The sequence below is a fragment of the Staurois parvus genome, unplaced genomic scaffold (genome assembly GCF_062004578.1).
Source record: "Staurois parvus isolate SC_StPar_1 unplaced genomic scaffold, SC_StPar_1.0 ptg000207l, whole genome shotgun sequence".
NCBI lineage: Eukaryota > Metazoa > Chordata > Amphibia > Anura > Ranidae > Staurois > Staurois parvus.
The window spans coordinates 10,069,576-10,095,383 of NW_028318003.1; the positions used below are offsets into that span (position 1 = coordinate 10,069,576).

General features: G+C 40.4%; 1 protein-coding gene across 1 annotated transcript in view; it reads right to left on the reverse strand.

The window, feature by feature from the left end:
• LOC149461287 (visinin-like) overlaps positions 1-22,127 on the reverse strand; it is a 44,653-nt gene extending 22,526 nt beyond the window's left edge. The window contains exon 1 of the mRNA XM_089678639.1: positions 21,664-22,127. Coding sequence (XP_089534765.1) covers positions 21,664-22,044 — 381 coding nt within the window. The 5' untranslated portion in view covers positions 22,045-22,127. The remainder of the gene's footprint in view (positions 1-21,663) is intronic.
• Between the last annotated feature and the right edge of the window lie 3,681 nt (positions 22,128-25,808).

Genomic DNA, 25,808 nt, shown 5'->3' on the forward strand with positions numbered 1-25,808 from the left:
TAATACAATTTTGGCATTGATATTGAAAATATGACTGATCTTCCCAAAATGTCTTTTATTTAAGGATAGTGATCATATGAAGCGATTTATTGTCACATTACTATGGTAACATTGTACTACTTTGGTCATAGTGAAATATGAAAAAAAAAAGAAAAAAAAAAATTAAAACTAATAGAAAAATTTAAAAAAATTATAATTTTTTTTTCATACTGTCACCAGTCAGTGTCCCTGATCACCGCCATGCCAGATATATGATGACGCTGTACTGCACTGGTGACAGTATGTAAAAAAAAAAGTGAAAATAATTTTTTACATTTATTTCATTTTCCGAAAATTTACAAAAAAATTAAAAAACTTCAAAAAACTTGCCATGCCTCTTATGAAATACGTTGGACTGTCTACTTTGCAGAAAGGGGTCATTTGGGGGATATCTGTACTGTTCTGACATTCTTGGACCTCAAGAAATTAGATTGGCTGTCAGTACTTCAGGATTGATCAATATTCAGATCTATACCATAGTTTGTAAACTCTATAACTTTCCTACAAACGAAATAATACATCCTAATTTGGGTTATTTTCACCAAAGACATGTAGCAGAATATATCTTGGCCTAAATTTATGAAGAACAATTATTTATTTGCAAACTTTTATAACAGAAACAAAGAAAAACATATATTTTGTTTTTAATTTCGGGTCTTTTTTTGTTAATTTAGCAAAAAATAAAAACCCCAGTGTTGATTAAATACCACCAAAAGAAAGCTCTAGTTGTGTGAAGAAAATGATAAAACTTTAGTTTGGGAACAGTGTTGTATGACCGCGCAATTGTCATTCAAAGTGTGAGAGCGCTGAAACCTGAAAAATGGCCTAGGCAGGAAGGGGGTAAAAGTGCCTGGTATGGAAGCGGTTAATTGCCATTTTAACCTGAGTGTGTCAGCTTGTGTGTCTGCACCAAGGCCAAACATTCCAAGGCCAAACTTTTGATCATGGCCATTTGGGTGATTTCTGTTGTCATTATGATTTTAAAAAGGAGCCAAACACCTATGTGATAATAAATAACTTCATATGATCACTATCCTTATATAAAATACATTTTTTCGGCATGATCAGTCATATTTTCAATATTAATGCCAACAATTCACATTTTCTGCCAGGGTATGCAAACTTTTAAACACAACTGTATTTGTTACTTTTTATTTGTGCAGTTCTCGCATACATACAAATAAGTAAGCTAACACTGTAAAAACATTAATCAAACTGTCAATCAACACAACTATGAAGAATGGTTTCAAGAAGATTGAAACAGACAGAAATAAATCAGAAAAAGAGAGAGTAAAGAAAAAAAAAATTTGGATGGGTGGCCCTTTCATTGGTTGTCCCACTGCCCAATTTTCAGTCTTTGCATTCACATCCATAATGTAAAGCCTTACTCTCACCTTAGCTTCTCCCTCCCTCCTCCCACTGTGTGCCCCTCCCCTCCTTAAAGCACCCTTTGCACCTTTATTATTATTGTACAAATAACAAGATCAGGAGTTCTGACTTTGCTCTGACATTGAATTAACTGAATTGTTCCAGGTCATTGGGCCAAAAATTATTGAACAAGAATTTTTTAAACGATGGTCAACAATATAAATTTCTCTTGAAAAATGTTTCCATTGTATTGTATTTTAAACTAAAAGCCACTTTGCAAAAAAAAAAACCTAGTTCATTTCTGACATCCTGTTGTCATTCGGCATACAGGCTTTAGAAGAAATCTGATGTCTACCATTAATGGTTAAAAAAGCCTATATACTTACCTGCTCTGTGTAATGGTTTTGCACAGAGCACACAGATCCTCAGCTTTTTTGGCTCCCTGTGGGCAGTCCTGGCTCCTCCCCCCTGCTGAGTTCCCCCAATAGCAAGTTTCTTGCTATGGGGGCACTTGAACAGGCTCTTTTCCGAGCCGCTCACCCTTGAATGGACATTGTCCATTCACACACATGGAGCCACGCCTCGGACCTGCCCATCGCTCCTTGCTTATGCCAATGGCTCCCGCTGCTTCTTGAGCCAATGAGGAGAGTTCATCCCGAGACAGCTGAGGTTCCCATGCACATTGCTGGATCACATTAGGGCTCAGGTAAAGTATAAGGTGGGACTGTGGGGGGGAGCTGCAACCAGAAGGTAAAAACTTTCTGCCTTTAGAAAAACGTTAAGAGACTATTCACAAGGTGGTAAGGTGATCTGTTGTGGTGCATTATCATATGTATGCTAATGAGATTTTTTTTGCATGTGTTAATGTGCATTGCACTGTCCTGTAGAGTGCATAGGGGTGCATTTACATTGACAGGCACCACAATGCACTGCTTATTGATGCATGCACTGTAGCACACATTTATGTGTATGCCTAATTACAGTTTGCTGCAATGCACAAGTGTGAATGGGCTCTTAATAATAAAAAAGCAATAATTGAATTTTTCCATATACTGATATTTTTCATAATTTGGAGAAAATCTTTTAAGGATTATAGCAATCCATGTGAGACCCTTTAGGAAAGGGTTAAATTAGGTGGAATACTTTTGTGCCCCTGAGTGATCTACAACACCTTGATATACACTGACCAACCTCTTTATTAGGTACACCTGTTCAATTGTTTTGCTAATCAGCTAATGATATGGCAGCAACTCAATGCATTTAGGCATCTAAATGTGGTGAAGATGACTTGCTGAAGTTCAAACCGAGAATCAGAATGGGGAAAAAAGGGGATTTAAGTGACTTTGAATGTGGCATGGTTGTTGGTGCCAGATGGGCTGGTCTGAGTATTTAAAAAACTGCTGATCTTTCACACACATCTCTAGGGTTTACAGATTATGGTCCAAAAAAAGAGAGTGAGCTGCAGTTGTGTGAACATAAATGCTTTGTTGATGTCAGAGGTCAGAGGAGAGTGGACAGACTGGTTCGAGATGATAGAAAGGCAACAGTAACTCAAATAACCACTCATTACACCCAAGGTATGCAGAATACCATGTCTGAACACACATGTCGAAGCAGATGGGTTACAGCAGCAGAAGACCACACCAGGAGCTACTCCTCTCTGCAAAGAACAGGAAACGGAAGATTACAATTAGCACAGGCTCACCAAAATTTGCCAATAGAAGACTGGAAAAACGTTGCCTGGTCTGATGAGTCTCGATTTCAGCTGTGACATTCAGATGGTAGAGTAAGAATTCGGTGTAAACAACATGAAAGCATGGATCCATCCTGCCTTATATCAACAGTTCAGGCTGGTGATGGTGGTATAATGGTGTGGGGGATATTTTTTCGACACACTTTGAGCCCCTTAGTACCAATTGAGCATAAATCAAATGCCACGATCTACCTGAGTATTGTTGCTGACCATGTCCATCTCTTTATGATTAAAGTGTCCCCATCTTCTGATGGCTACTCCCAGCAGGATAATGCGCCATGTCACAAAGCTCAAATCATCTCAAACTGGTTTCATGAAAATGACAATGAGTACTCCAATGGCCTCCACAGTCACCAGATCTCAATCCAATAGAGCACCTTTGGGATGTGTTGGAGAAGGAGATCATGACTATGCAACCGACAACTCTGCAGCAACTGCGTGATGCTATCATCTCAATATAGACCAAAATCTCTGAGGAATGTTTCCAACACCTTGTCGAATCTATGCCATGAAGAATTAACGCAGTTCTGAAGGAAAAAGTGGGTCCAGCCTGGTACTAGTAAGGTGTACCTAATAAAGTGGCCAGTGAGTGTACATTGCTGGCCAATTAGACAATATTTTATCTGAACCTACGATCGTATTAATTCATTAGAAATGGTCAAAAACTGACTATTTATTTATTTATTTATTACAGGTACTTATATAGCGCCGTCAATTTACACAGCACTTTACATATATATTGTACATTCACATCAGTCCCTAACCCTCAAGAGGCGTACAATCTAAGGTCTTTAACTAGGGACAATTTAGACAGGATCCAATTCACCTACCAGCATGTCTTTGGAGTGTTGGAGGAAACCGGAGTACCCGGAGAAAACCCACGCAGGCACAGGGAGAACATGCAAACTCCAGGCAGGTGGTTATGGAGCAAAGATCGAGCTAATCAAAACTTACTGGGAGAAAAGGCAGAGGAGGACCTTGAGAGAAGAAAGACATACAGGAGGTGGCATGGGTTTTGGGTTTTGGGACCAGGGTAGATAATAAGGGAAGAGGCACATAGGAAGCTGCTTATTGACTTAATGATAGCTAATGCTTACCATGCACCTTCTGGGGTGTCTAATATTTCAAGAGTTTCTAAAAAATATCTATTCTACCACCAAACTTACATTTGCATTTTCAACTACCGTATTTTTTGCCATATAAGATGCTCCGGAATATAAGACGCACCCAATTTTAAAGGAGGAAAATCTAGAAAAAAAAGATTCTGAACCCAATACTGTAGTAAAATATTTTATATCAACTGTATAAAGTTAACAGCAGTTTAAGAACAATTTTATGCCAACCATGTAACAAATCCAGAAATGAAAGAACTCACGGTTCGGATCGTTCCACGGATCAGGAGTCACGGATCGGATCTTTTTCGGATCAGTAAAAATAAAAAACAAGACAAACATACCGGTACGTTTTGTCTTTTTGTTTAATACATCATCCACCATTGCCCCCACTCATCACGTAATGTCCACCATTGCCCCCACTCATCACGTAATGTCCACCATTGCCCCCACTCATCACGTAATGTCCACCATTGCTCCCACTCATCACTGTAAAGTCCACCATTGCCCCCCACTCGTCATCACCATCACTGTTCCAGTGCAACATTGCCCCCACATTAGTAATTATAGCCAGTAACATTGCCCCCACATTAGTAATAATAGCCAGTAACATTGCCCCCACATTAGTAATAATAGCCAGTAACATTGCCCCCACATTAGTAATAATAGCCAGTAACATTGCCCCCACATTAGTAATAATAGCCAGTAACATTGCCCCCACATTAGTAATAATAGCCAGTAACATTGCCCCTAACATAGTAATAATAGCCAGTAACATTGCCCCCACATTAGTAATAATAGCCAGTAACATTGCCCCCAACATAGTAATAATAGCCAGTAACATTGCATTGCCCTGCTCCTCACCTGTTGTTGTAGATCCGCGCTATGGTAGGATCCACGAGCAGAGGGGGTGATGACGTCAGCGCGCACCGCCGGGTGTACTAAGATGGCCGACCGCTCCAGAGATAGGCCAAAGCCGCGGCCTTTCCTACGGCCGTGGCCGCGCCTCACGGATTCTCTCTCTATTCGTCGTATAAGACGCACCAACTTTTCCCCCCCAGTTTTTGGGAAGAAAAAGTGCGTCTTATACGGCGAAAAATACGGTAATTCTTTCTGTCAATATATATCCAAAGCATGTATTCTGGTTTCTTGTGTGCTTTGCCAAAAATTAAACAAAAAAAGTTCAGAGGCCCTATTCTAGGTTTGCCAGTTTATATTCTGTGTATCTTAATCCAAAAGCAAAGCAAAAGTTTTTAACTTTTATTTTTCCAACTAATTTTAAAAGACTAAGCCACACAGCAAAAGTGGCAGTTACAGAGTGAGAGATGGAGAGAATCCACTGAACACTTACAGGGGTGCTCACAATAATCAGATTTTATTAATTTATGTAAAACCTTTATCCCAAAAGGGAAAAAAAACTGTTGCTGTAACTGGGCAAATGTGTTAGCTGGATTGTATCTTTAATTTGCCCATCTAAATTTGCCAGAGCATTTAACGCTATCCTCTCCACGGATTAATAATGCTGCTGTGCAAAGGGTGGCTCCATTGCTTCACCATAGAATGGAGCCAGTCTTACCCTAGATTCACACCTAAGCAATTTCTGCAGTGTTTTGAAGAAATGCAGTACAGTCCATTTAACATGATTTCCTAGGGGACAGGTTCACATCTCCGCATTTTCACCCGGTGCGTTTATTTGAAAAGGGTCAGGGACTGTTTTGAATGCAAAAAGTTGCGTTTTTGGTGTTTTTGCCGTGTTTTTGATGCGTTTTAAATCTGTATAGCAACAAGAAAAAAAAAATGCATCAAAAACTAGTCAGAAACGCAGAGGCAAAAACACAACGCAAAACGTAATGCAGAAACGGCTCAAACGCAACCTGCATAGGTGTGAACCTAGTCTAAAGGTGGGAAGTGTGTAATTGGGTGGATCACCAAGTGAAAACTATTTAAAAAAGCATACAATAACCAAATGCAGCCAGCACATTTTAGCAATACTTGCTTGGTCTAGCTATTAGTTCTCAGCTGAATCTACAGAACTTATTTATATAGCAGTTAATTCCATGCAGGTGCAGACGTATCTTCCTGGTGTATGAATTTTAAAATATAGTGACTGATTTGCCTACAGTGAATGCGACACTCACTGCCTGATAATTATGTAAATAAGACCTCCAGTTTATTAAAGGCTTTTTTTCAAGTGGTTGAAAACCCTTCTATATACCGAGGGAAGTGACTAGCCTTTCCCACAGAGGTGAAACAAATCCTTCTACATATGTTATATCTGCAGCAATCTCTCCTCCACAGTCTTCCAAAACACACAGTTTACACATGATCTCTCAGCTCTGAAAAGCTCAGGGGGTGGGATTCTGACGTCTCACACTGCAGAGCTCAGTGAAGAGAGCTCTGAGCCCTGATTGGAGGAAATGGTCACATCCCCCTTCACTCAGTACAAGGGAATGTGCACAGCTATGACTGTTGATCACAGACTGTGTACTGGATCTGTCCTTAGTGGTGTATTTTGGCTTTGTCCTGCCCTTGGCAACAGAAAAATTGGAGCCCCCCACCCCAGGGGAGAGAGCCTGGCACCGACCAACACCACCAATCATACCCAACCCCCCCCCCCCATGGAGAGAGCCTGACATTGACTAACAAACACCTCTGCCCCCCCACCCGAGAGAGCCTTCCACTAACATACAACCCCCCCCCCTTCCTGGAGAGAGAAAGACACTCATTTTCACAGCTCCGAATATCCTTGGGAACAGAAGTTGATAAACCATCAAGCAGCCTGCAGCCTCTCTCAGATCCCACCTGGTCCCTGTGGTGCATGTGTCCATTATTCTGGGGGGCAGTGCTGCCCCCCTGAAAAATTTCGCCCTAGGCAAATGCCTTGTTTGCCTTGTGCTAAATACATCCCTGGCTGTCCTTCCCATCACCAATTATCTCTTAGTGTCAAGAATAGCTGCCAGAAGTGACTTATGCAGATAACAGAGCAATGAGGCACCAGAGAGAAATCACACTCAGTGCTTTGGACAGAGACAAGTACACAGTATAGAAAGTTGTGCTTTGTGCATATTTCAAGAGAGGTTTACAAGCACTTTAAAGCGTATGTGAACCTTAATTTATATAGTTGGAGATTTGATGTCCCTAGTAAGTCTTTTTGTTTCTTGAGAAGTTATAAAATAGATTCACACACCTCGTGATCCTGTCAGTCCCCTTCCCCTTGTCTCTTTCTCACCACTCTAGGCACAGAAGCAGATCCATCCTATCATGGTCATTTTGCTTCTGTGCTTTCTGAATGGCAGCTACAGAACATAGGCACAGTGTGCCTGAACCCCCCTGGTCAGATGGCTGCTGACAACCCCCCCCCCTCCCCTGTACATGCCTGTACTCCTGTGGTCAGATCTCTGCTGCCACACCCCCTGCCCAGCCCTTCACAGTTGGGTGACAGAGGCTGGTATATGTGACATCTTCAGGAATCTCCTCCACTACCCCTTGGATCGCAAGACACAAAGCCTGCCTAGCAGTTATGTGTGCAAACTTATTAAATAAGTTATTTAGATTTTTTTGTTTTTGTCTGAAAATGTGTGCCTTAAATTCCTATTGTACATGATTCAGATGTTTTAGGACAGGGTTCACATTCACTTTAAAGTGTTAGTAAAGATTCAGATTGAAAAAGAAATACTTTTCATATTTACAGTCCCTGCTCTGTGCAAAACACCAGCCCCAAGTCTTTTTTTCTCAAGTTCCCTGCCAGGGCTCCTGGCCCCTCCACCCTGCTGAGTGCCCCCAGAGCAAGCTGCTTGCTCTGGGGGCACTCATGCTTGCTGTCTCTTGAGCCACCTATAAGACACACAGAACGCGGCTCAGCCCTGCCCCCCACTCACTCCTCACTTGTTGTGATTGACCATCGCTCCCGCTGCTGTGTCTCAGTCAATGAGAAGTAAGAGACCTGGGAGAGCTGCTGCTCTCATGCACATCACTGGATCGAGATCAGATCTGGGAAGTATTGGGGGGACTGAGTGGGAAGCTGCACCCTGAAGGTTTTTTTAGCCTCATGGATAGAATGCAAGAAGGCAAAACACCTTCATCCTTTAGAACCAGTTAAAGATAATATATAATATACAATAGATCTGCATAACAAGGCATAGCAATAACAGAATCTTTAAAAGTATATCTATCAAACATGTGTTTTGTTTTTTTGCTTTTTTGGGGGTGCGATAGACAAATGAAGAGTTAAAACACCTGTCATGATTTTGCTCTTGCTTAAGAAATCTCTATTCTACAAGAAAATAGCATGCAGTAACGTCACTCTTATAATTTCATAGTGAGAAGTGGAATTGGAGCACCATATGGAGTGAGGTCTGAGTCATGAAATTGACCAGAGTTCTATTCTTACTTTCATATTTAAGATTTTTTCTTTTTTTTTTTACTTTTGTTGCCACTACTCTTTTCATGCCTTTCTAGTTCATCATCCATTCAATGGAGCTGCCAGATATTCATGAGCACCAATTGCACTGTATATCATGATGCCTATAATACAAATGTAATGTTCAATGTCATTGTGCCTTGTTAATCGTTGTGGGACATAGATTTATTCTTTCAGATTGGTAGCTAGGAAAATTCTACTGAGAGGTATATTGGTAGACTACAATATAGAGTGCTGAGCAAGTAAAACAGAAAACAAATTGTACTTTCTGAACAAATTTGAACCTGTATGGCTTAAAGTATAACTAAAGGCAAAACTTTTCTTTTGTTTTGGAGAAAGGGAAACCTCTGACCCTCTGTCTGGACAGTGTTGATTGGCCCTGTGCTGATCACATGCACCTTCCCAAGAAAAAAACAACCTCTCTAGCAATACACACCAAACTGAGCATGTGCATGTGACCACGGGTCCAGTCTGTATCAGGGGGACATTTGAACGAGAGGAAGGGCAGAGAAGAAAGGATCAAACAGCCTTTTTGCACAATGCAGAAGATTAGGTTCCACAGTGAATACAACAAGCATGTTTTACTGCATATATAGATTGGTTTTACTGTTGTGGGTTTAGTAACACTTTGACTAATCTTTTTTTTGTATAATTCTTCTTTACGGAGGTGTGGCAGGGGGTGTGTTCTATGCCTACATACATATGCTAATAGGTGTCCCTCATTTCCATCTTAAAAAGTTGGGAGGTGGTCCCCAGAACAGTAATAGAGGACAAATCTTCCAATAGGGACACTAGTTCTGATGAACTGGGGGACCTAAGGGATTCCCTTAATTGCAGGAATTTCCTCTCACTTCCTGATTGGTATTAGGACACAGATGGCGAAAAAAAAAAAAAATTGACAGGGGTCATAACCCTCCCTTTCTCTATCCAAAATTAAAAAAATTTAATTCTACTTTAACCACTTCCTGGCCGTTTATATACATGGGCCAGATGGGAGCAGTGCAGAAGCGGGTTGCCGTTCATAAACGGCACCCACATTTACAGCCTGTGCACGCTCCCTGGGAGCGCACAGCACTGCAATCGCTGTACAGGACCTCTGTGTGAGGTCCCGATCATGTGATCACAGATTGGCCAATCAGTGATCACATGAATAGCAGTAAGCAATATGTCACTTCTGACATCATTGCTTACTACTAGTGAAATCTGTGAATGATCACAGAGGTCACATGGTACAAGGCTAGAATGCAGCCAGAGAGAAGGAGAAATGATTGCTTTTACAGCCCTTATGGGTGTAAAAGCAATCAGTGTAAAATGAAAAAAAGGAAATCTTCATCACCCCCCACAAGTAGTACAGTGTCACTATGGTGACACTGTACTGCTAGGGTGACAGTATGTAAAAAAAACACATAAATAATAATATAAAAGAATAAAAATGTAATTAAAAATTTAGAAAAATAAAAAATTTTGGTTATAAACTAATTTGTGTTTTTTTTTACTAAAAAGATAGCTGAATACATTTTGGCCAAGATTTATAAAAAAAGATTATTTATTTGCAAAATTTTATAAGAAAAACACTTTTTTTCTAAATTCTTGGAATTTTTCATTTATATAGCAAAAAAAAAAAAAATCCCACTGGTGAATAAATACCACCAAAATAAAGTTTTATCTGTCTCAAAAAAATGCTAAAAAATTAATATGGGTACAGTGTTGCATGACCGCGCAATTGTCATTCAAATTGTGATAGCATTGAAAGCTGAAAATTGGCTTGAACAGGAAGGGGGTAAAAGTGTCCGGACTTGAAATGGTTAAAGAGAATGTACCTGTGTAGTGTTTTCCATATATTTTTTTTATTCACTTTGAAATGTTCATTTACATTCACATGTTTTTTTTAAATGTGTTTTACTCAGGTAACTATAAAGTATTGCAATTAAAGTGGTTCTAAAGGCTTAAGGTGTGCAGCGGTGCCCCCAATACTCACCTGAGCCCAATCTCGGCCCAGCGATGTGCATGGGAGACTCAACTTTCCTGGGTCTCTCCCTCCTTATTGGCTGAGACACAGCAGCGGTAGCCAATGGCCTTTGAAGAAGGAGCAGGGGCGGGGCCGAGTATGGCTCTGCTGTGTCTTATGGATGCAGAGAGCAGGGCTTGGAGGTGAGCACATACCAGTGCCCAAATAACAAGTGGCTTGCTATTGGGGCACCACTCGGGGGGAGGAGCCAGAATCACCATCGGGGGACCCAAAAAGATGAGGATTGGGGCTGCTCTGTGCATAAACACTGCACAGAACAGGTAAGTATGACATGTTTGTTATTTAAAAAAAAAAGAGGCTTTAATACCACTTTAAATATTTAAAATGTTTTAACTGTTAAAAAGATATTTAAAATGTTCTCCTTCCTTACAGCAGGAGGTGTGTGAACTTTCAGGGTTTCAGATATCTGATTTGCTGCTCTGCTGAAACTTTGGAGAGAGTGTGAAAAGGTAAGTACCTGTGCCAGGTTTTATTGCTGCCTTATCCTTGCTGGGGAGATTCATCCACACTACTGGTTCTTTTTAGTTGTCAGTGACACAGAGGGTGAGAGGAAATCTTCCAATGGGGACACCTGCTTCTCTGACAAACGTCTAAGAGAAGAGTTCCTGTTTCTCTTTGGAAAGATCTCCCTGGGTGACAGATGGGGACCTCAACCATTTCCTACTTTATGAATTGACTTAGAAAAGGCATTTATTATTGTTATTATTAAATTATCAAAAAATTATCAAAAAAAGCATTTTTTTGTTGAGATAATTTTTTTTAAATAAGTAGCATCAGTACCTCGAGCATCTTGTGACTGACAGATGGCATTCAATTTGCAAAAAATATTTTATGTAAATGTTTTTTTTTCTGCTAGATGGGGCAGGGAATAAGAAAGTATTGTAACCTTTCTAAATGTAAAGACTTACCACCTAAGACTGGACAGAGACATTGGAAATTGCAAAAAAACACTCTTTTGGTAGGTCGCTACAGCTGCAGAGGACAAAAAATGGAGGCTTTGTTCTTTTAGCCTTTTGCAGTAACCACATGGGAAACTGGAGCTCAACCTTGAAGACTCAGCAATAGCGTATATATTTGTAACTAGAAAAAGAATTTGTGCAGAAATTGGAAGAAAAAAAATCTCTTACTATCCATCTCAAAGATTTCCCCCACAAAGAAGTATAGACAGGGTGCAGCTACTACATAGAAAAACAACATGAAGCACCAGTCATCTGAGATTTCAACTTTGCAAATTTGGAAAATCATAGAAATGTATTATGAAAGAGTATATCAACACTACATGAAAGTATCAACATTTTGAAAGTGAGACTGAACTTTCTCAATCAACATTACCTATTTTTTCATCCTTATGCTTCCAGCATTAGTAAATAGATAGGAGCATACTGTATATTATACTTACTTTTCAACCCCTTTTTTACATTTCTTCAGTTGCTTCCTGGTTTCTGACCTAGGCCAAAATGAGCTCATACATCCCATGAGTATTCATGGGCATTTTTGTTTTCTTTCATCTGGAGGAGGGGCTTTCTCAGCTAAGCACACCCTCCTGCCTCCATGCCTGAGCTAAGGGCAGACGGATTCCAGGAAGTAAATACTACATGGATCATCTGCCCTTACTTAAGATGGCCACAGACATAAATGTTAGGGGGTGTTTTTCAAAGTAATTCCTCAACAAAATAAAGCATGGAGACATGGATGGGTGGGGGAGTTTGCTTTGAATGCTAGAAATGAATTAAGCAGTGTTTTCAGTTTGTGGTGCTCAGATACAGTTTCGTTCCGCTTTAACAATGATTCCCTTCACCTTGAGGCCATTTCACAGAATGTTATAAGTCATAAACATATCCATATGACAGACCAAGAAACATGCTTTTCTACACAGAGAAATCCATCAACAACACAGCATGAAAAGAGGACAAAAAATGGGCTTTGCAAAAGTAATGTTAAAATCTCTGCTCAGTACAAGTATAGAGATAAGGGCATTGATTTACTACAGGCAAATTGGCTGTTTGCTTTTGCAAAGGAAGTTGCACTTTGCAAGGGAATTTTCCCCAGAGCTTAGCAAATTAGGGGAATCTCTGCAGAGGTCCATCATCCAATCATGTGCAAGCAAAAATGCTGTTTTTAAAATCTTTTTGCCCATAATTGGGTATTCTTTGAAAAGTGAAAATTCAGCACATTCACAAAGCCCTGGGGAAAATTCCCATGCAAAGTGGACAGTATATTTGCCTTTATTGAGCAATCCCAAGGAAATGACATCCTGATGAGTGCACTTTAAAATTATTGGAAGGTTGTGGAACTCATGCCGTATCTGCGACCTCAATGTTGACAACTGTGACATGCTGAAGAGTAATCGCCCCTATAACTGGGACAGTATTTTCTTATTTCTTTTATTATGGTGTTACACTATGGATATGTTAGCAGATTAGATCTAGACTTTTGCTTTAATTTTTTTTTATTTTCATGATGATCATAGATTTATAAGTGAGGTGAATCATAAATCTGAGATGCAATTCATAGCTGCCAGGACCTGCAATCAGTTGTACATACCCCCTTTTCGTCATATAGAGCAGTGGTATGCAAACTTCGGCCCAGGGCCAGATGTGGCCTTTGCTTGCCTTTATCGGGACCTTAGGGTACTTTTCCTCTCACTAACCCCATGATGGGGCACTATTCCTCCCATTGACAATAATGGGGCACTATTCCTCCCACTGACAATAATGGGGCACTATTCCTCCCACTGACAATAATGGGGCACTATTCCTCCCACTGACAATGATGGGGCACTATTCCTCCCACTGACAATGATGGAGTACTATTCCTCCCACTGACACCAATGATGGAGCACTATTCCTCCCACTGACAATGATGGAGCACTATTCCTCCCACTGACAATGATGGGGCACTATTCCTCCCACTGACAATGATGGGGCACTATTCCTCCCACTGACAATGATGGAGCACTATTCCTCCCACTGACAATGATGGGGAATTATTCCTCCCACTGACAATGATGGGGAATTATTCCTCCCACTGACAATGATGGGGAATTATTTCTCCCACTGACAATGATGGAGAATTATTCCTCCCACTGACAATGATGGGGAATTATTCCTCCCATTGACAATGATGGGGAATTATTCCTCCCACTGACAATGATGGGGAATTATTCCTCCCACTGACAATGATGGGGCACTATTCCTCCCACTGACAATGATGGGGCACTATTCCTCCCACTGACAATGATGGGGCACTATTCCTCCCACTGACAATGATGGGGCACTATTCCTCCCACTGACAATGATGGGGCACTATTCCTCCCACTGACAATGATGAGGCACTATTCCTCCCACTGACACCAATGATAGGGCACTATTCCTCCCACTGACACCAATGATAGGGTACCATTCCTCCCACTAACACCAAATGGGGCACTATTCCTCCCACTGATACAATGTAAGAAGAGTTAAAATTGAAGCACCACACCACTGCTATGAGGTCCAGATACAACTTTATTCCATTAAAGGTAAGGGGTATAATTCAAAAAGTATCCAGTGCATTTCAGGTATCTAAGTTCCACCTTCATCAGGGCTAGAAGGAACATAGCCCTGATGAAGGGGGCATTTAGACCCCCAAATCGCGGTGGCTACATCCTGAATTATACCTCTGACCTTTAATGGAATAAAGTTGTATCTGGACCTCTTAGCAGTGGTGTGGTGCTTCAATTTCAACTCTTCTTACATTACACTGCAAGCCAAGGAGACTGTGGAGATCATCTGGGGTGTAGAAGCTGCCTACCCAGGAACCAGATCATTTACACCAACATTAATACCCTAAGATAACAATACCAGTAAATAAACCTACTGGTCCAGCGCTATCTTACCACTTTCTTCCCATTGATACAAGGCACTAAACCTCTCACTGACAACGGTAATACGGCACTATTCCTTCCACTGACCAGGGGCGGACTGACAACTCATGGGGCCCCCAGGCAATAAGGGATCATGGGGCCCCTGTGTCCTTGCCCAAACTCAAAAAAGCCTATGAAAAGGGTACCAGGGGCATCTCATTGGGCCCCCTACTGAACCCGGGCCCTTGGGCAGTGCCCGAGTTTCCAAATGGACAGTCTGCCCCTGCCACTGACACAAATGATGGGGCATTGTTCACTTCCATTAACAACAGGACATTTTCTACTCCAACTGGCCACAATCCGGCCCCCCTTAAATACATTTTTTTCTGCAGTCCAGCAAACCTTCATATTTTTTGAATGCTCTTCTTGAGGGAAACAAAGGAAAAAAAATATGAAGGTTCCCTGAATTTTACTGGATATTTAAAGTGGTTGTAAACCTCAGACATGAAATATGAACAAGGCATACCCTTCTATAGTGTGTACTTGTTTCAATCCAGAACACTAAGCGTCATTTATGTCCTCTGCCTCCTTCCTCTGATGTAAGCATGAGTAATTTCTGACAAATTTTCCTGACACCAAGAAAAAAAAAAAAGGTGACAGGGGAGGGCACAGCCTGTTACTGACAGCCTCAGCTCTGTTCCTGTGTGCTGAGTGAAGTGGGTGTGTCCCTATCCTCCAATCAGCTCTAAGAGATCTCACTGAGGTAAGGTCAGATCCTCGCCCCCTGCTTTTCAGAGCTGAGAGATCCTGTGTAAATTCTGCAATTGAATAGATGTAGGGGAAAGACAGCTGTAGATAAACAGGTACAACTTATGTAGGAGGATTTGTTTAATCTCTGTATATCACCTGAGGTCAGTCACTTCACTGGGTATATGTAAGGGTTTACAACCACTTTAACACTGGATCTACAGAAAATGTATTTCTCTAGAAAGCCAATCAGCTTCTAGCCTAAAGACTAAGGCTAGGTTCACACTTATACAGGTTGTGTTTGAGCCATTTCTGCATTGCATTTTGTGCATTTTTGCAATTTTGATGCATTTTTTTATGCGTTTTGTGTTTTTTTTAATTTTAATTTTATTTTTCTTGTTGCTAGGCAGATTTAAAACGCATCAAAAATTCAGCACAAACACAATACATGCTTTTCTGCAGCGTTTCCATTGAAGATAGTACTGCTTGGGCCTTGAAGAAGGGGAAATACCCCATAAGCTTATCCTCAAAATTGTATGTTAGTGCAAATAAAAAAAGTATCACGTCAGTACTCAATTGTTTCTGCATTGAAGTCTATGGAACCCAAAAAGAGATTATAGCCATATTATAATCAGCGGGGGTCTGGATTATGGGAATTACTTTTTTCTAAAAACTTCACAGTTAAAGTTTGTTTTATTCTTGAAAGCTGTGTACTGTAAATTGTTTTTTTTTCCCAACTGTGTGCAATCAGATTACGATACATATCCTTGCAAACACATGCCTAAATGCTTATGTTTTAGGAAATAGACCACTGGATTGCAAATGATTGTACTTGCACAGGAAAAGGCCTACACCCCATTTACAATTGCCTATTCATATTCACATACTCTCAGACTGTCTGGGACTTGATGTTAACTCCTTAGAAAGCAGGCAGGACTACAGATCTGAATAGCTTGGGCTGTAAAGTATTGTTAAGTATTAAGTTAGGTGAATAACTTTCACTAATTAGTTTTCACATGTCAGTGTCCTTGAGTACATTCATTATTACTCATTGATTTGAATTTAACGCTAATTAGTCCAATAAAACCATTATCAGCTTAAAATCCAGTGGGGCTATTTATGAAAACAGAGCACGAACCCAGAACAATCCAAAAGACTTAACTTTCCATTGATTTAGATCAGTCCTAACAACAGAAAGTAATAATTTATTGTAATCAGACATTATAAATTGTCCCCGATGTTTTATCAAACAATACAGCTGTCAGATGCTACAGGTGATGGATATTTATACTTTAACCTCCCTAGAGGTCTGATTATGTCCATATTTCTGTGCTCAAAGCGGTACTTTTTTTGCATGGAAATATGTATTTTTTTTATTGTTGGCCTGTCATTTTTAGGAATAACTCACTGAAATCTGTCCAAACAAGAGTCTAGTAAACATTCCGGGTATGATAAAACTTGAAACACGAAATCATAACTTATAATTTAATAAATAATCATAAAAAATAATATAATAATAATAATAAATTTAATTCAACAATATAATCAAACCAAAAACACTGAAATTTGAAAAATAGCACCAAGTTCGCACATCACTGAGCAAAAGTCGCAAAATCGTTTTCAGTGTCTGACGACGAATTTCCCCACCAATCATTATCACTCAATTCTGCAAGTGGTTCTGATTTACTATCGCTGTTCTCTAGCTGATCTAAAACCGATTTTGACCTAAAGGGACACTTTTTGGACGCCATGGACATTTCTCAGTTTCAAGGCAGAAAGAACAGTAAAAATGCAGGCAGGGCACAGGACAAAGCACTCGGGACAAAATGTATTTGAAATGGCTTTATACAGTAATGTTTTACTATGTGATTTTAGTGAATGTCACTTTTTGTCATTTTCAAATTTCCCGCCGTTCCGTCCCCCGTACGTCCCGACGCTCGCAGGGGATGGAACCCAGATGACAGATGCTGGCATCCGCCGGATTACATTGCCGGGGACACTGCAGGAGGGACATCGCGGGAGCGCAGGACAAGTTAAGTGATCGAGGGATCGTGGAGCAGCGCCGCATGGTAAGCCCGAGTGTAGCTCGGGGTTACCGCTTGTGGTACTGAAACATTACCCCGAGCTACACTCGGGAATACCGCCAGGGAGGCTACGCTGATGCGTTGCGGCATATCACATTTGATTCGCACAGGAACCACACCGCTTTTCTGTACAAATCACATGCAAATTCTGTGCGGTGCGATTTGAGCCATACATTTTGTATGGCTCAAATTGCACCACATCCGCACTAAAAGATGCAGGACCCATAAAAGGTCCGCACTAGAATCAGATTGCATGGGTATTCACACCTACGCAATCCGATTCTGTACATCGCACCGCGTTTTGCAAACCAATTTTGGGGTGTTGTTAACTTAACATACACACCCGCAGCGGTTCGCATGAACAGGGTGCGACTGTGATGCGGTTCGGAATTCGCACAGAAACCGCTGCGAATTCCGCACCGGATCAGTGTGAGCCCAGGCTTAATCCTTTGAATACTATGAATAGCATAGAACGTGCTGTGCATTCTTGTGTTATTCACATTTGCGATTCAGTACAGTGTGATTTGCGCCCATTCATTTTGAATGGGTTCAGATTGCACTGCATTGCACCTAAAGTACTGCATGCATTACTTTTGGAAATGCACTGCAACTGGACTACATGGTACTTTTGTAATATGCACTCCGGTGCAGGCAGATGCACTGCGTTTGCAATCTGCGTTTGGGGTGTCATCAACTTTGACATTCGCTGCAGATCACAACTGCACCGCATTCTAGTTTGAGCCTGATCTTGTTGGCCTAGCATGGCTAATTCTATCTGAATTCTTAAAGTTGAACTTCACTGTCAATCAACATTGACTATTTCTAATCCTTATGCTGCTAGAATTAGTAAATAGATAGGAAAGTATATTATATCTACATGTTACATTTTCTTAAGTTTCTTCCTGGTTTCCAGGCATAGGCAAATATGTCATACATTCCAGGAGTCTTCAGGAGGGGAGGAGAGGTAAGCTAAGCACGTCCTTCTGCTTGCATGCCTGAGCTAAAAGCAGATGGATTCCAGGAAGCAAATGCTACATAAATCATCTGCCCTTACTCAAGATGGCCACAGCTGGAAATGCTGGGGGGGTTTTTGAAATTGATTTCTCTGCAAAATAAAACATGGAGACATAGATGGATGGGTGAGTTTGCTTTGAATATTAAAAATTAGTAAAATAGTGTTTTTGGTTTGTGGTACTCAGATGCTTTACCCTTGTTATGATTACAGACTTTAAGGCCCTGTTCACAGTAGTGTGCTTTTGCACCTTTCAAGTGCAGTAAAAGCACATGAACAAATTGTCCCCTTTAAATCCTTTGTAACTGTTCACATCACTGCGCTGCATTTTAAAAGGTTCTGAATGTTGCATCTTTGTTGCCCAGTTTCAAGAACTCACCAAACACACCTTCCAAGTCAATGGAAACACACCAAAAATGTAGTGTCTTTTTAGTCATATGTAAAATTTTTTCTCAGACAATCAGGGATGAAGATTTATGCAAAATGCATATAAAATGCATGTATTAAATTTGAATGCCATACATGAAAAAGACAACAAAACACATACCACATTTTTAAGCACACCAGTGTCAACGGGCGCTAATTAATTGCCCAAAATTTCCCAATGCCCTCTTTTCACTGTCATCAACAGTTTGACTTAAAGCAGAAAGTTCTGCTTTATGCCCTTGTTCCCCCTCCTCTTCTACTTTTGGCATTTTTTTTTGGGGAGGGGGGAGTGGGTACCTGATTTTTACAGGTACCCATTCTCACTTCCGGTCGGATCGCTGTAGCAATCCACGGGACGTTTTCCTCCTCCCCCCTCCCACATTCTTCTGGGACACTTCACAGGTCCCAAAAAGCTGAGGGACCATTCACAAAGTGCAGCACAGCTCACGCATGTGCAGTGGGCAGCCAGGTGTGAAGCTGCAAGGAATCATAGTCTGCTACCCACATTAAACATACCAGGATCCAAAGACGGGGGAAGAATTGGTTTGGGTGAGGACAGCGCTGGACCCCTGGACTGGTGAGCGTATTTTTATTAAAAAAATAAAGTCAGCAGCTACAAATCCTGTAGCTGTTGACTTTATTTTTTTTCAAAAAGGGTGAAGAACTGCAATATATGTCAATAGCTTAGTTTTACTTTGCATGTGGATAGCTAAGAGCAGAACAGCTTAAAGAAATTTATAAAGGATTTTATCATAAATATTTATAAAAAAAATGATAAATCACACATACAGAAGTTAGCTCCAAATAATGAAATATTTGCTGTTTTTGACGAATCAAAGAGGTACAGATACAGACAATGACACTGTTACTCACAAGTCATCAGACAATTCAATTTCTCCACTTTGATTTTGGATGCATTCATGCAAAGAATTCTATTTCATTTATTTTAGCTATTCAGAGATTAAGGTCTATGGATACAACCAATTAAGAACCCCTGTTCTATTCCTTGGGCTGTAGTACCTTATAAAGAAGTATACTCATTTTTAACCACTTGCAGTGCATGAGCTTTGTATCCTTTGTTTTAGAGAAGAGGAGATTAAGGAGACATGTATAAATACATCAGTGGTTCATATAGTGAACTCGGTGTAGAGTTATTCACCCTGAGGTCATCACCGAGGACAAGGGGGCACTCTTTATGTCTGGAGGAAAAGAAATTTAATCTCCAAACACGGAAAGGTTTCTTCACAGTCAGAGCTGTGAAAATGCGGAATAGACTCCCTCAAGAGCTGGTTCTGGCCAGCTCAGTGGATTGCTTCAAAAAAGGCCTGGATTCTTTCTTAGATACACAGAATATAACATTTATAGGTAAAGTTGATCCAGGGAATATCCGATTGCCTCTCGGGGATCAGGAAGGAATTTTTTTTCCCAACAGGAGCAAATTGGATTATGCTTTGCTAGGTTTTTTTGCCTTCCTCTGGATCAACTGTGGGTATAGGATTAGAACTTTTTTTTTTTTTATGGTTGAACTGAATGGACTTTTGTCTTTTTTCAGCCAGACTAACTATGTAACTATGTCGCTGGTGCTCGGCTTCCATGTAAAAGCAATCCGGGCGGCTGTACCATGCTGTGATGTGCAGCAATGCAGTTCTCCGATCTGCTTTACAATGAACGAACATGGAAACGCTCAGCTCTGAGCCTTTCCGGGTTCACAGCTGTCACAATCCCTGCTGAGATGCTGGGTGCCCAGCCGATCAAGCACAGTCAGTGCTTTATCAGCTGCAGTGGAAGCAGGGGTAGACAATAGAGGCGTAATAGACCCCTGGGGGTTTATTTACTAAAGCTGGAGAGTCCAAAATCAGACTCCCTTCTGCATAGAAACCAATCAACTTCCAGGTTTCATTGCCAAAGCTTCATTGAACAAGCCGAGGTTAGAAGCTGATTGGTTTCTATGCAGAAGGGAGTCTGATTTTGGACTCTCCAGCTTTAGTAAATAAACCCCCAGATGTCTTCATAAAAAAGAACCTGTCAGCTGCCAATGTTCTTACATAGGGGGCTTGTTATCCCCCTTGTAATAGCAATAAAGTTAAATGTAAAATAAAAGTGTACAAAATTTTAATTATTACTAAAATATATAAATTAAACAAACAAAAAAATTCAACAGCAACCCCATCACCCTGCACACACATAAGAATGTAAACCAGTGTATAGGCAGAAATCACTGCTAACGCTGGAGTGACTGCAATAATTCTGGGGTTATTATTACTTTTAACTTTAAATTGATGACTTGTAGAGGCTTTAGAAACACTGGGGTGCTGGAGAGTGCAAACTCTGGTGCAGTTGTTCATGGTAGACAATCAACTTCTAACTTTAACTTGTTTAATTAAACGTTGACAAAAAAAAAACCTGGAAGCTGATTGGTTTCTATGCAGAGCTGCACCAGATTTTGCACGCTCTGGTTTTAGTAACTCAATCCCATTGTCTACAAACAACTGGGGGTACTATAGTTTTTTGCATTTTCATATAATTTTAAGACTTGAAATGTTTTAGTGTCTATTTACACAATGCAACTCCATCTTTTAAATTTGACCAAAATTGGGTATCATATTTATGTGCATTAAAATCATATTAGAACAGTTTTACTGAAAATATGTGAATAATAAACAGTTGCACAAATATAATGCAACATAAAAAGTTGCAACGACCACCATTTTATTCTATTGATTATATTATTATTATAATAATTGTTTGTGGGTTTTATTTCCTATAAACATCAGTTTATTTTACATGTTGGATTCTTTAGTAAAATGCTAAATACCACACTGTACTTACTGAGATAATCTCAAGTACTTCAACTTTGCTGACTTCACCGTTCCTGTCCACATCAAACAATGAAAATGCCCATTCTAACTTAAGGTTGGTTTTCCCTGAAGAAGTGAGATGAAGTGCAATGATGTACTCTCGGAAGTCCAGTGTGCCATCATCATTTGTATCGAAGCTACGGAAGACATGCCTGGCATATGTCTGCGGGTCTGAATTGGGGAAGAAATTCGCGTAGATCTTCTCAAAGTCTGGGCGTGTTATCTTGCCATCTGGACATTGTTTCTTAAAACTCTCATACCAGTTGCAAAGCTCGTCCTCTGAATACTTTGTATTCAGTTTCAGGTCTTCAAGGATCTCTTTTGAAAGGGCTCCACTTTTGGTGTTCCCCATGCTTGTTGTGACACCTTACTCTATGTCTCACCAGTGGCTGCAATAAGAAAATAAATATCTTCAAACTCTTTTGCTTCTGCTGGGCTTAACTGAAGTAGAGATGTCAAGATTTCCTGATCCTCCTTTTATGGACTCTTAAGTGACTTATTACATCAGAGATTGAAAATCCAGCCCCTTCTTCTACACCTTTCAGAAGTGCCTGGGTAAAGGGCTTAGTGATACCTATATCTTTTTAATGAAGGGAGATTTCAGCCCTGAGCAGATTTAGTCATGTCTTTAATTTCCGCCAGATGCTCTCTGTCTATATCCTAGCCTCCTCTCAGTAACTACATTAAATTGGAGGCAACAACTATTCACCATATTTTTACAGTATGGGTATACCTGGAACTTTTCTTTATCTTGCTTTGTATCTGTATTCATTAACTTACTAATATGCATAGTAAAGCCTGTAGATGTTTGTATGTACCAGCATAATTGAAATGGACTGTAGCTGGAAAATCCCGTAAGCCTATTAGTCTATAAGTATTTACCAGTACAGTCTTAACACTGAACAGAAAATTCAACTTCATCTTAAGGGTACATCTTCCCAGAAGTTATTGTTTTTAAGTAAGTGTTGGGAGGTTTAATCATTTAACAGGTTCTAACATATTTCTGTGACTCCTTCGGAAAGTCTTTGCACCTGGACCCTAGTCTTTACTCACATGCTTCTGGCATCAGTGATGGGTCTGACTCCCATGGCTGGTTGGGTGTAAAAGGAGGAGGGAGATTTCCTTGCTTGTCTTCTTCATGACTGGAGAGGGGGAGGGAAGAGCTATTAACTTCTGTGAGGATAGCATTCTGTTAGTACAGTATATAGGCAGTCCCTGGGTTACAAACAAGATATGTTCTGTAGATTTGTTCTCAAGTTGAGTTTGTATGTAGGTTGGAACAGGTACATTTCTCAAGTGTAACACCAGCTAAAACATTCTTTTAAAGTTTTGGATAGCATAGGAAAGGGTTAATGTTTGTTTTGCAGTTGGTGCCCGTATTAAGAAGATTTCACCTCACTTTTTGTCCCTGTGACAGTGGGATTTGAAAATTTTGGGTTGTAATGGAAACAAGGATTGGTAATAAAGATTGAGTGGAGACACCTTTTTTCCATGATAACTCATACAGGAGTAAATTTCCCTATCTAGGGGTAGATTTCCTCTCATTTCCTGTTGTCTCAGGGACAGGAAGTGAGATTAAATCTTTCTAATGAGGATGCAGACAGCAGTAAAAACCTCACAGTGGCTCTAACCCCACATTGTACTAGCCAAAACTAAACAAAAATACCTTATTGGACAACTACAAATAGTACAGTAAGTTACAGGTGGAAGCTAGGGCATACTCCTAATAGTAGTGGGCACAGAGTAACGGCCTCAGACACTGCCCATAATGCACAAGTTCTTCCAGCCCGGGGGACATAGCAGATGTCACCGGGATTGTTATAATTAACTGTATCTCACCAGTTCCACAAGTTACAGCCGCTGTTGGTCATGCAGTAAGGTGGGATTGCTGACAGTTCCACCAGACAGTAGGTGGCAGCGTGCGGTGGGGAGCAAGATGGCCGCCCAGCTGTTTCCAGGACCAGCGTAGAGCACAAGTGACCGGAAGTGACGTCACGCTGCCATCCGTTTGTAAGTACAAATCTTACGTAAGTCGAATGTTTGTAACTTTGGAGCTGCTTGTAATTAAAGCAAATCGAAAGCCAACATTTTTTGGATAGAGTAAGGAATGGAATGCTGTTCCAGAGACACAACAGTACGTAAAAGAAATTTCATTTAGAATGAGGGGAAAATCTTTTCTTAAATGTCTGACACTAGAACGGGTGTTCCTATCAAAAGGTTTCCCTTCACCTGCCCTTCAGGTGATAACTGTAAAACTTTAGATTTCCTTTTATTTTCTGTCCCGGCTTAAATGGTCACCAAGATATATTGAAAGGGTGAATCTTCCTAGTAGGGAACACAGACTGTAATAAGAACCTAACAGGGGTTTCAACACCTTCTAAGCCTAAAACTAAAAGAAACATTTTGGCTTTAGAAATACTTGAGGCTCCATGCACACAAGTGTTTTTTATCAACTCAAAAATGCTAGAATGAAAAACACTGATAATAACATTTTTGTGCCAGCTTGTATTAGTGTTTTAGTAACGTTTAGAAGCCCTTAGGAGCATTTAGGAACATTAGCATTTTATTAGCATTGTACACAAAGAAGAAAAAAAACACTTATAAAGAAGTTTTTAGATGCGTTTAGGAGTGTTTAGGAGCATTCAGTGGTTTTTCTGTTGGGAAAACACTCCCAGAAACTCTACAAAAACATTTTTTTTCTGCTCCTAAACTCTGAAGCTTGAAAAACACTTCTAGCATAAAATTGTGTGAATGGACACATAGGATAACCCTATTAGCTTCTAGGAGCAGAAAAAATGCTCATAATATCTTCTAGGAGCTTAAACAAAAGCTAGTGTGCATGAAGCCTTAATGTGTATGTACAGCCAAAATGTTTTTTTTCCTTTTGGATAGAGAGTAGGGCTATTTTTGCTATCCATTTTATATTGGGGAAATTTCTTTTCCTGTCCCTGAGATGCAACAGAACATGTGAGAAAATCTCCCAAAAGGGAGAACAATTCCCATCTTAGGCAGCTGCCACCAGAACATTTTTCCCCATTGGAAGATTTCCATACAAATTTTGATTTGATGACAGATCTATAATTTTTGTTTTCCTCTTACCTTCTGTCTCAGTAACACTGGTCAACGGAGCAAGAAGGGTGAATCTCCAAAGCGGGGACACAGACAGCAATACAAATTAAGGGTCCTACTCTTTCCCACTCTATCCCAAATTTTTTAAAAGGTTTAGCATTTAAGCTAAATATAGATATGTGACTATCATTGGAGCACCATCTCAACACCTGTTTTAACCCTGTAAATGCCACACTACTGCACTACAACCACATGCATTACATATGGTTGCAGAACGGTTGTGGCATGGTCCCATTCACCTGAATGGTTCGCATTAGGTGGGCAGTTTTTTAGCTGGAGCCACAGGATGTGTAAATCCCTTTCCAGGCTTCCTTTGCAGCTTGAGGGGTGAGGATCAGTCCAACGCGCCTTAGCCACCTATTTTTACAACTTTCCTCCCCCAACCACAAGTGAATGATCCCTAACGTATATTTTTTAAGAGAGTTGACCAGTGTTTACAGAAAACTGTGTTTTCTGTACGCGCACATTACCACAACACATGTAACACTAAGGATAGCCATACATTATGCAATTTTCTTTCCTTCAACCACAGAAGGAAAGAAATAGGCAGTGTTGATATGGGAATCCCTCCTGCAGTACTACTGTGTTCTGCCTGTGGGGAGTGTAGGGAGGCTGTAGCTGCCGTCAGTGATCGCACAAAAAACCCCACAACGTTGGTTGTACCGAAATCGATCAATAGATCGACTTCAGTACAATCAGCCTGCCCATAGATGGATTGAAATTCAGCTGGTTTCTGCTAAACCAGCCAAATTTCAATCTATCTATGGTCGGTTTAAGGCAACATATATGTGTGGCAGTGCCCTGCAACCCCCTGCAATGCATCATGTGGTGCATTGCCACAAAAATGTTGTGACATGTTTGATTTTTGGGACATTTTGAACTCCATTGCTAATAGGAGAAGATTGCTGAGTGACAGAGAAAAAAAGTTAATCAGTCTGCTAATTCTTCATCACTGCCCATTGGCAGGGAGAGGCACAAGACCAGTTA